Source organism: Lampris incognitus, chromosome 5, assembly GCF_029633865.1.
Source record: "Lampris incognitus isolate fLamInc1 chromosome 5, fLamInc1.hap2, whole genome shotgun sequence".
Taxonomy (NCBI): Eukaryota; Metazoa; Chordata; class Actinopteri; order Lampriformes; family Lampridae; genus Lampris; species Lampris incognitus.
The window spans coordinates 49054875-49067614 of record NC_079215.1 but is presented as its reverse complement, the minus strand read 5'-3'; the positions used below and the strand labels follow the sequence as shown (position 1 = coordinate 49067614).

The window sequence follows — 12740 nt, the reverse complement described above, 5'->3', positions numbered from 1 at the left end:
CAGCGACCAGGACACATACCCACATCAAGCCTCCCACCCACAGACACAGCCAATTGTGTCTGTAGAGAAGCCCGACCAAGCCGGAGGAAACACGGGGATTCGAACCGGCGACCCCCGTGTCAGTAGGCAGCGGAATAGACCGCCACACTACCTGAACGCCCTCTCACTTTTGCAGTTTTTGTGCAGTTTATTTCAGTCTTTATGGGTATGCTGTCCAGAATTTATGACGGACGAAATTCAATTCAGTGTAAATGTGTAAAAACTGGCGAATACATTTACGGTCTCCTCACAAGAACGTCTGTCACAAATAATGTTGCTGAGCCCTTCCTCGTGCACTAACATGGAGTGATTTTCAAATTGCGGTGTACGCTCTCGCTATCTGTGAATGTGCTACACAGGACAAATATAGTGCCCGTTGCCATGGCAATGAAAGAGAACACATTGACACAAACCACCGAGACCACGAGGATATACACCCACACATCGCTCACTTTTTTATCAACCCGCAAAACACCGTGCATAGAAGGAGCAAGTGCACATAACACACTTATCTGTGGATATTTTAACTATGCACATATCTTTGTGCATCACATGTTGCTTTTTTTTTTTTTTTTTTTTGCCGAGGGGTGTGTGTGCATAATGTGTCCCAAGTTTTCCTGTGCATGTTTGCATGCGTTAGTGCGAGCATGCTTGTCTCTGTGTCACTACATGCATCTATGTGTGAGTCAACAATGCCTCGGGTAGGTATGTTCCCCAAAACTGCAATTTAAAATTTTTTTTTGCAAGTTGTACCCACACTTACCGTCACGGTGGGGATGGCAGTGACAAGTGAGTAGACCAGCACCGGCGGCGCCTTGCTGTCGTCCTCTGGTCCTGGGTAGGGCTTGGAGAAGGCTTTGTCAAAACAGAAGAAGCCCTGGATGTGCACGGGGAACGTGTCCGTGTACTCAAAGTAGTACGCCAGCAGAACGGTCCCTGCCATAATGACCAGCTGAAAATAAAACATATTGGTTCCAGGTTTAGGATTGGATCCACAGGAGAGTGTAGGAGTGTGTGAGGGAAAGATAGGAGGAGACAGAAGTCAGGCAGAAATAAGCGGGGATAAAAAAAAGAGAATTTGTTTTTTCTTCACAGAGCACAGTGATGGATGCCTCCGTAGAGTGCAAAATGAATCAAGTGTGCATGAGGAGAGATAGTCAGGGAAGAGGATGGGGGGTTGGGTTGGAGAGGGAGAAAGAGAGAGATGGATATTGACAAAGAAGAAGAGAATTGAAGAGAAATACAGAGGGAAGGAGAAAATTAGAGGGAGTAGGACAGTGAGTGAGAGGGGGAGGGAGAAGGAAAGTGAAAGAGAGAAGGGAAGCTACAGGGATTTCTTTGCGGAGAGGGGGATAGGATAAGCAGAAAGCAAAGAAAATGCTGCGTGGAAGGAAAGAGAAAAGAAACACAACAGAAAGGGGGAGGAGGGAGAAACACGAGAGAAAAGGGAGCAAAAAGAGACAGATGGAGTCAGAGACCATGAAGTGAGGAGCATAGCACAGGAGCAAGTGTGAAGGTGAGATAGAGCAAGCGTGGGAGGGAAAAGTAAGAGAGGGCAAAAATGGAGGCTGTGTATGTGCGCGGGGGGGGATCAAGGGGGTTATGCATTTCTCATTCAATCTATGCATGAGTTGAGTTAAGATATACTATATGGAGACCACGGTGCATAACTTTAACCTGTATGTACATATGATTTGGGATTGTGTTCTATGTGTCCATGTGTGTGAGTGTAGCGTTTGTGCACACGTGTAAGGTGTACTTCCATAGAAAAGTGCATGATAGAGAATCTGCATACTTAATTATTGGCGGGGCAAGCTGAACCGCATGGCTTGGTTTCCAAACACATAAGTCAGGGATGAAATCTCAACATTTATGTGAGAAAACCGCACCCCCGCTGACTGAACTTTGCCACAGTCATGCAGTCCCACATGCTCGCTCCAAGCACTTCTGTCGTGAGAGACAACATGCATGCATAAAAGTCTGAATATTACAACCTCTGTTGATCTCAATCAACCACTCCCCCTCTCTTCCCAGTGCCGGTACAGGTTCCCCCCTCACAATGCACCATTTCTAAGCGGTTTTCAAAGATGGGACAGGAGTGGAGCACAGCAGATGCTGGGAGTCGTCGTTACACCTCACTATTCAAACCCGCTTTCCCTCATCACAAGCAATAAATCCACAACTAAATTACTTGTTGCATTTTCAGTTCAAAAGGAGAGTTTTGTGCAATATTCCCGACATGGAAATAAAATCAAAACTAAACCATGCAAGATGAAGGCCGTAAACTGAAACATTGGTGCTGTTTTTTCCTCTTTGCTAATTAAAAAAAAAAGAATATAAAAGGCTAAAGGACTACAAAGTCTTGGAAAGTTTTCATTACTTTTCTTTCATTATAATTAGTATCTGCACTAAAAACGTTTATTTTTCCAAATTGAAACGAATACTTGTTCACACACACACACCCAAAGCCTGGTTGAGCATGATGCTCCACTCAACTTCTGATTTTAGGAGCGCTGCCATTGGCAAAATAAAAATTTCCCTTTGTGGCTCGAGTGACAATGAGATGGAAAGGTCACATATAAGATTAGAGGGAAACAATCATGATTTTCAACATTATCTCTGTATGTATGTTGTACGGATAATGCTCCGTTAGCGGCCATAATGCTTAGCAGTGTGAAGAACAGCGCTTTGCACAGCTGTATGATATAGCATTGTTATTTTATCTTTATACAGCTGCATTTAATGTTGATTTTCACACATTCTTACACAATGCAGCCAAGGGTGGGTAGTAATGGGTTACGAGTAAAGCAAACAAGTGAAAAAATAGATTTTTCAAAGCTTCAGCAGATTCCAGAGACAACGGAGGTCTCTGTCCAGAAGACTGCAGTCCTAGGAACACCTAAGCTACTGTGCAGAACCCTCAAACTCTCAGGCCTATGGTAGAGGACCTGAGCTTGAAGAAGACACACACCACCCAAAAAAAGGTTTTATATAGTATATATATATTTTTTTTCTTTTCCGGAAACCGTCAATGGTGTAGATAAGTGCTCAACAAATGAGGGGCGGGATATGAAGATAGATGCAGGAAAAAAAACCTTTAATGCATTTCATTATAAGCTTGTTTCATGCGTCATGCACTCATCAGCTGCCAGTGTGATTAAACAACAAAGAAAAACAATCAATAAATATTACGTTGCCCCGCATTTTTATATCTTAACTGTTTGCCCTTCCAACTGTGCCCCAACACCACTCCACTATATGATAGACGTAGATTACCCCGTTTGACGTTATCTTGTATTTTTTAATGTATGCTATTTAAACAGCGACCTGGCCCTTTAAATCCTTGCTTTTTCAAAACAAGCCCCAACCCCTACCCCATTGGTTATAATGTTTTCTATCCCACCATTGGTTGCTGTGCATCGTAACTACCTACCCCATTGGTTGTAATATTTCAAATGTTTTCTATTCTCTCATTGGTTGCTGTCCACCAAAATTAGGGGCGTGACGCGGGGCAACGTAATATTTATTGACTGTGTGTTTTTCTTTGTTGTTTAATCACATTGGCAGCTGATGAGTGCGTGACGCACGAAACAAGCTTGTACTGAAATGTATTTACGTTGTTTTCCTACATCTATCTTCATATATATATATTATCAACACCATTGATGGTTTTTGGAATAGCATCCTCTCTCGCTCTCTCTCTATAGAGAGAGAGAGAGAGAGAGAGAGTGAGCGATAGATAGATAATAAATACACACACATGAGCGAGAGAGAGAGAGAAACTATTGAAAATCACGATTTTAAGCCTGGTTGAGCATGATGCCACATTGGACTTGCTGTTTTTAGTAGAGCAGCCTCGAGCAAAATACAAGTTTTGTTTTGTGGCTTGAGGGATATTGACGTGGAGAAGTCACATAAAAATTTGTAGTTACTTCAGTTTAGTGCACCTATTTGACAAAACCTATTTTCAAAACCTATATTTAACTATTTTCAATAAATATTTTCTAAACATCTTTTTTGAGGAACTCTGGTAGCTTAGCCAGATAAGTGCATGCCATGCAGCTCCAAGTCTGATAGCAGTCTGGCTTCAAAATCTGTCTCAGGACCAGCGCGTCAGTGCTTTACCTCCCTCTTCTTCACATATGTCCCGTTTTTACTCACTGTCCTATCTAACAACGGCAAACTTTGCCAAAAATAAATAAATTATATATATATATATATATATATATAATGTTGCTTTCAAGACAATTTTCCACGGAGTGGAGGATGACAATGAACGGAGGATGCAGAGGATGATCTTGTTCAAAATTAAGGGAAATGTAGGTCAGTTGCTAAGCCTGTGGTGTTGCTAGGCCTGTTTTTCTGCACACGACTGTTTTCTCTTTCATTTTTTTCTTCAGAAGAGCTAAAACGCTGCGGCTTATTCCCTTTTTCACAGCAGCCAAGTAACTTAATCAAAGAAATCAGCCTGCAAACCCCCGCTGTAGCATTGTGTTACTTGCATCTTGTGTGGTCTAGTTTTCTGCAGCCAGTAGTCGGGACCGTCGGCTCTCTGGTGTGTGAAGTGTGTAAGCGCCTGAGGGATAATGTGCTCACTTTCGACACCGTTGCCCTGAGGCCTGCAAGCATCAACAGGAAAATCGTCAGAGACAGACGCCCACATATATTTAAACATAAGCACATCATGGCGCACACACTGGCAAACCATGGAAAAAGCCCTCATCCAACAGTTTATTTATAGAGCCAGCTCATTCCCCCTCTACCTTTGGTTGTCTTCAAGCGTCATACCCTGTGTGCATGCTAAAGCTTGTGTGTGTTTGTGTATGTTCACTCCCCCGAGTCCAAGAAATATCTGTGGCATACACACTATGTTGATTTCTTTATTTTTTTTCAATTATTTTTTTTGCTGTTATCCATTCCCCCCTTCTCACTGAAGGCATGGAAGTCTTGGGGGAGAGAACAAGGGAGGTGTGGCGAGCGCAGGAGGCAGGAAGTTAGCGAGCAAGGTCTAAAAGCAGCATCGAAGTCTCAACAAACATTTGAAGAAGATTGTGGAAAAGCTCCCCGGAAGATTTTTGCATGTCATTCGGAGCTACTTCTGCAGTACACCAGCGTAAAGAAAAGGTCTGCGGGTATTGACTGTTCTCCCAGTCAGAGAGCTCCACCAGCCACTTGAGTAGAATAATGTAACCGGAATACAGCCGCCCTCTTCCAAAACTCTGCACATCCATTTCTTAAAAACATCATCTCTAACAGCTTATCATTCAGTATCACACGCATACCATATTTGGCCGGCCAAGGATATTCGCCATCGAAAAGGATAATAATAAATTTGGTCAGCCAAGGATACAAGTTCACTTAAAAACATAGATATAAGGAAATGCATCTCTGTTAGTTTCTCTCTTTTTTTTTTGGATTCCCCCCCCCCCTTTTCTCCCCAATTGTACTTGTAATTACCCCACTCATTGGAGCCGTCCCGGTCGCTGCTCCACCCCCTCTGCCGATCCGAGGAGGGCTGCAGACTACCACATGCCTCCTCCGATACATGTGGAGTCGCCAGCCACTTCTTTTCACCTGACAGTGAGGAGTTTCGCCAGGGGGACGTTGCACGTGGGAGGATCACGCTATTCCCCCCAGTTTCCCTTCCCCGCAAAACAGACGCCCCAACCAACCAGAGGAGGCACTAGTGCAGCGACCAGGAGACATACCCACATCCGGCTTCCCACCCACAGACACAGCCAATTGTATCTGTAGGGACGCCTGACCAAGCTGGAGGTAACGCAGGGATTCGAACCGGCGAGCCCCGTGTTGGTAGGCAACGGAATAGACTGCCAACCACCCAGACGTCCCCAGGAAAGGCATCGCTGCTGTGTATGGTTAAACACACAAGTGGTGGAAAAGGAGTTTATCTTTCCCCGTCTTTAAACGTCAGCAAATAACCTACTGGCTGCACTCATTGCACTGCAGCAAGTGTTGATATTCATAAATATTCATGAGGGTCAAATTATCCTGTAATATGATGCTTTCTAATTAGCACCCGGGCACATTATTCACTCACTCAAATATGAATTTTCCCTGTCATGTACATAATTTGAACTGTTGGCCCAGGATGATGACAAACTGGCCGTGATGGGCCTGACTCATTTGACTCCAGTAAAATATTTACTCAGAAGGTTTGCCAGAGGCCCTCAGGAAAACGATAGTGGTGTCATGTTAACTGCCATTGTAGTAGTAAGCTTTTCATGTATTTTTCATGAAATGTTTTTCCTCATGCGCCTTGACCCTATTGAATCTGATGGACCATACATTAAATTTGAAATCTGAATCCTATACTGTGCAAAAAGAAAAAAAATGGAAGAAGGAAATAAATCTACACATTTCAATTCTGGTAGTTAACACCATGAAGAGGAGGAACAGGCCGAGTCTGACAGATGACTTGGTTGACCTCAGCCATGTATTCATAATACACATTCAGCCCTGCTAAACAAGTGGGACTATTTAACCAGAGCACTGCCCGACTGTGTTTCTTATTAAAGACCCTGCTCCTGCTGCAGCGATTCCTGCCTAGCTTCTCCTCACCCACCTGCAGCCCACCTGTTTCTGCTCCCATGTACCAAATGGTGGGTTTTGCTTTGTGTCTTATAATGCACGGTGGGTGCATTCTGTACATACTAGCAGATCCATTAATTGTAAAAGCTCACCTATTGCCATTCTAGTGAAACAAAATGTATAGTGTTGGCCTCCACAAAGCTTTTAACCCCCCCCACACACACACACACATTAACGCGGGAAAGGTTGGGGGGGGGGCTGTAGCGCCCCCTAGTGGTATGTGGAGCCCCCCCCAGTAGTGGGCAGGTGGCTGTGTAACATCTTATACCCAACAGTATGCCCAACTTTTCCGAACGTACAAATGCAGAAAAAGAACAAAAACAAAAAAAACATACCTTTATTTTAAACAGTGGGCTAGGGGCTGCGTGGAATGTACATTTTTAACAATAAAGTGAGTAAACACTCCATTCCAAAGCTGCTGCACACGCGCCTTACAAACAACACAATGACGTCATACTGTAGCGACCGGGGGAGGCGGTCGCTCTGACTGTCGGCGGTTCTTACTCTGGGGGAGCGCAATGGCTGATGGGACTATTAATGTTAGATCGAAAATTGTGTTTTAATGATGTGGTGTTCACGTTGTGATTATTCTTGTGTTGTTGTTTTGGGGGTTGGACTCAGACTAAGTAGGGGAGCGTTTACCGACTAACTGACTGTAGCGCCGTGACTGATGTCGCCAACTGGGACGTTGGGGGGGGGGGGGACTCGCTACGTTGTTGTCAGTTCTGGTCCGTTCTGGCCGGTGTGAATAGAAGAGCACTCCCGGGGTCGTGTGGTGTATGGGGCACGGGAATTACGATTAAAAAGAGATCTCTGCCGCTCGACTCATTCTTCCACAATACTTTTCGTTTCAGTTGGCAGCCCCCCTACTTAAAACATCTCCCCGCACGCCTGCCCACACATACAACACACAACCCAGAGGCTGGAAACACAAAAGTCATTAAGCCATTGTCTGGGCTCATCGCTTGAAATATACACACATGCACAGAGACATTGCATGCCCATAGATTATTGTGTAGCTAAACACCATCCCACAGTAAAGTTAACTTGACAGTTGTGATACCCAATTCATCTCGAGCTAATTAAGTTCTTCAATGCTCCGCTAGCTGTGCCACACTAACAGGCCAACTCGCGTTAGTACAACCATTTGACCCTCACTATCCAGCAAACACGGACCAGTTGTACCGCACGAGAAGCATGTTCCCATTTTCACACACACACACACACACACACACACACACACACACACACACACACACACACACACACACACACACACACACACACACACACACAAAGCCAGTGTCAATAGGATGCATTGGAGGCTCAGCTGCTTTAGGCACACTAAGAGGTTGAAGTCTGAATCACAACCTGCACATTATACTGCCCACCTGGATGCTATCTGGTAAAATAAAAATAACTCAAAAAAAAAAATCAGCCTTAGCACATGGACTACTCTGAAAGGGGGAGGTAGTTCGGTGGTGTACAGTTCTGAATCGGTAGTTCTTGCTGGATGCCAAAAATATGTCTTCTGGTATTATTTATCCTCTATTCGACCCTAACGTCTCTCCTCTTTCCATAGATTTGTGGAAAAAGCAGTTCTAAGACTAATCCTACATAGCCAATCAAAATACTCGCCTCATCCATCTTGAATCAAGTCCAACAAGTTTAACTTCTAAAATGCTTTTGGCTGTTTCATATTGGGTGTGAGCAAATGCGTGACAGAGGCAGACTCACCCACAGAAATGGCTAGGCCCCCCTGAAAGGTCCAGTGAATGTGCCCCCACCCCAAAAAAATCCATTTTACTCATAGCAACACAAGGGCGTGCTCTCTCTCGCCCACCAAACACATACATGTAAACTGAGAGAGACTTACTCAGTAACAGGAGTGACATAGTCATAGGCACACACACATACCAACTTCATCATCATCATAAACGGTGGTCATTCGAGGTCGAGTATAACTGTCCTCCCTCTAGGTCCCTCTGGGTCCTCAGGTGGGTGTAGAGGCCGATCCTGGAGCTGCATAATGGGAGGATGCCCGCGCGTGACAGCTTTTTATGTGGACTTGTCGATGCACCTGCAGCCACCACACGGTCCTTGGCAGGAGGTGGCCAGAGTCCAATGGCATGGAGAACCAAGACTATTGGGGACCACCCTCTGTTGCAGTCTTCATCCACCTTCACTGCCATTGTGACCTGGAGACATCTTCCACCAGTTCCGCCGTTGAGGTCTTTGTTGGATCGCGCTTGGTCTGGACCACCCCCTGACCTATCCGCCTTGAGTGACCCAGGAGCCAAGCTCCGGGCGGCATAGCTCTTGGGATCATTGGTACACAGAAGCTTCTCCAAGGTGGCGATCCAGAAGACACACACACACACACACACACTAATAGAACTCTTTGACACACTTAAACATACCAAGGTCAACAAAGATCTGCTACACTTACACCACACAATTTTCAGTAGAAAATGAAAGTTCTTATCTTATGGCTTCATCTTTGCCTCTCATACAGCCATCTTCCTTGTCTTACTGGATGCAAAGTCCTTTATAATGACTTTAAAGTCCATCTGTTTAGCCAGTTCACACCCAGTGGCTAGTACTGCCAGGTTATTGAGCCTTTCCTGGCTCATTGTGGAGCATAAGTAATTCTTCATTATTTTCAGTTTACTGAAGGATCTCTCTCCTCCTGCCACAGTTACTCGTAAAGTGCAAAATATCCTTAGTGCAATGCAAATATCACCGTAAATGCTCTCAAGCGTCATGTCATGAATCCGGTTGAGAAACTCCACGGGTGTTGATGATCCTGAGAACGTGGCACTGTATAACCTTTTCAGATGGAACATTTGTTTTTCCAAATCTTCAGATAGATCCTTGAAATATTTTGCTATCAAATTTCCACAAGATGACTTAAGATCCTCCTCATTCAACTGCTGGAACTTGAGTATTGCCTTGAAATCATTGCAAATGTCCTTGATTGGCTGAAATCTGGAAGTCAGCTGTGCAATGATCCTGTCGACTGCGAAACAACACAAATTTCTAAATGTTACATCAGGAGTCTTCTGTGCATCTGACCTTTCTTCAGTGTGCTGGTGCTTTCTCTGCCTGCTATGGGTGAAGGTGAGCACAGGTGGGATGCCAATTGCATGGACTATATTTTGAGCTTCAGCAAACATTGAATCCCACTTATTTCTCAAAGAAGTTATTTCCTGATGTAGAGCTTCAGTGTTTGCTGCTTCCTGATGCAAAGATAGGCTGCCACTCTGCAGGAGCAAATTCCTGCCTTCAGTATGTTCTAGTACTTGTACAAGTGCACATGGCAACTGCTGTGAATGATGTTAAATATTCTCTCAGTCATTTCCCATCTGATAAGGCCTCGTTGGATAATTTACAGGAGGATATAATGCAATCAAGTGCTTCAGTCACACTGGGGAGGTGGCGAGCAATAGGTCTTACTGCTTCAATACACGCACTCCATCGTGTATCACTCAGGCGGTGGAGAGAGCATCCCCTCTTTTCCTTCAACACAGACCACCGGTCTGGACTAAACACTGTGTAAAGGTGATTTGCACATCCAAAATAAGCTGATATTGCCTTACATGACTGGACAGCATATGTATGTGATGTGCAGGGGGAAAATGTGGCCAAAGCATTTACTTGGATAATTTGGGCTTGCACACCTTTAACTTTTCCTGACATATTACTTCCATTATCATACCCTTGTCCATGGCAGTCAGTGAGATCATTTCCATGCCTTTGGAGATTCCTCCATCATGCTGGTGATTTATTTTCCTTTCTTTTTTGCGGTCTACAAATTCAAAATGTTCATTTATTGTTCATCCTCTGCCATGTGCATCGTGTTTACACATGTACCTCAGAAGCAGGATGTTCTGCTCAACATGTGCTATAGCTGGAGTGCCATCACGTATTATAGAGAAATAGATTGACAGGGAGTCTTTCCCTGGGAATGGTGTGACCGTGATTTCCACACAATTCAATGAATTAATTCTGAGAGTGCCATGAGACATAGTGTGCTGGGAGCCTTTCCCTGCTATGTTTATATTTATTGACTGTTTCTAGATGCTCTTGCATGACAGAATCATATTTTGCAATAAATTCGAGTAGCCCTAAAAAAAACATTATGATCATCACCAAGCTCACTGGTGTCGCCTCTGAAAGCTAGATTTCTAGATGCCAAAAATAATGTTATGTCTTATAGTCTCCCCAACAAAGCCTTGTTTTTTTTCCCACTTGCTTTTGGAATTCTTTATGGAACTGGCCGTCAACACCTGTGCCACGTATCAAGGAATGCTGTCGATTCCACCACTTCCAGTAGCAGTGTTTATGCGGGCTGCTTTTATCATGCTCTGGTAAGTTGCTGTAGTTTCTGCCAGTTCGTTGTGGACACCCTAAACCCCTCTTGGCTATTAAGAGCACTTGTAGACTTCTCTAATTCATCAGAAAAGAGAATGCATGGAACACAGTAGACTTCTTACATTTGCTCAACAAAAGCCAGTCTCTTTTCACTTTCTCACATCCACTTGCTGCTTTAGAGTATAACAAAAAGTCTGGGAAGTCTTCTGAATCTAGCTGACATACATTTTAAAAATGTAATGCTGTCAGTCCGTGGTGGCGTAGCGCTCTAAGCATCTGCTTTGTGTCGATGCAGTTGCCCCCTGGGGACCGGGGTTCGCGCCTCGGTCTCGTCAGATCCGACTATGGCCGGACTCGATGAAGCAGCGATAATTGGCAATGCTGTCTTCGGGAGGGGGGCGGAGTCGGCTTGTGTTCGTCACATGAATGCATCTCTGTGTGTGTTGGAAAAAGCAGTGGTTCGGCCTGGAGTCGCCTTGTCACGAAAGTGGGGAGGCGTCTGCTTCGAGACTGCCGGCCGGAGAGGTGCAGTTGGCGAGCGCATGCAGTACAAGGGTGGGGGTTTCAACTAAAATAGGGATCGATTGGCCACTAAATTGGGAGAAAAAGGGAAAAATCAGAAATAAATAATAAAAAAAAATGTAGTGCTGTCAACACCTGCCAGTGCTCGAAAAATGTTTTCTCTCTTTATAGCCGTAATTTTCCTGAATCATTGTAGCTCCGGGGGTCAGTGACACTCTCGCAGGCTTCCCCTTCATTTCCAGCAACCTGTGTTTTTGGTTCTGGTTCTGTAGAAGTAGACCCCACAGTCCCACACAGAAGTCACCGTGGGTTCAAATCCTGGTATCCGGGATAAATGCAGAACGTCTACCCTATTACCGACATCATCCTCTTACTCACAATAGTTGGTGGCTGCTTCACTGACGCTATCTACCTCTTGGCTATGTCTTGATGCATGCTCAATGGTCCAGGTAAGGAAATCAAAGAAAGTTGAATCAGTTCATCTGGAGACATTTGGTGGGAGAAACAATTCATCACTCATCTAAGTGACTTCGTCAGTCTCAACTGACTGCAGGTATCCCCACCCTTATAAACAGCACAATTGCATAACGACCAAAACCAACGATCAGTTTCATATGCAAATTGCTGTGACCATTTACTAGACTTGCAATGGCCATGTGTACTATTCACAAAGGATTGGGGAATAGTTGCAATCACAGCATGTACCCCCCCCCCCCCGGTTCAGGGATGGCTATTCCCTCTTCACATAAATGGCCTTTTTGACTCCCCGTTCAAACCAGCATTCCTCCTTATCAAGGATGTGCACATCCTCATTCTTGAAAGAGTGGCCACTGGCCTGTAGATGGGTGTAAACTGTGGAGTCCTGGCCTGACGTGTTAGCTCTCCTGTGTTGTGCCATCCTCTTGGCCAGTGTGTGTTTGGTTTCCCTGATGTACAAGTCATGACAATCCTCCCGGCACTTAACAGCATACACTATATTGCTATGTTTGTGCTTGCTGGTGCACTCTTTGGGCATCTTCCTGGCTTTGAAAAACACCTAGTTAGGATAACCATACTTAACCAGGGCCTGTTTAATGTGGGTTTTTGCCCCTTCCCTGGCTGCTGTGTCAGTGGGGACGTTGTCAGCTCGGTGGTACAGCGTCCTGATGACTCCTAGTTGGTGCTCCAGTGGATGATGAGAGTCAAACCTTAAGTAC

At 44.7% G+C, this 12740-nt stretch overlaps 1 protein-coding gene across 1 annotated transcript in view; it reads right to left on the bottom strand.

Moving 5' to 3' along the window:
* Positions 1–12740, bottom strand: part of LOC130113217 (phospholipid phosphatase-related protein type 5-like) — a 76553-nt gene that overhangs the window by 48483 nt on the left and 15330 nt on the right. Inside the window, exon 2 of the mRNA XM_056280773.1 lies at positions 803–991. Coding sequence (XP_056136748.1) covers positions 803–991 — 189 coding nt within the window. The remainder of the gene's footprint in view (positions 1–802; positions 992–12740) is intronic.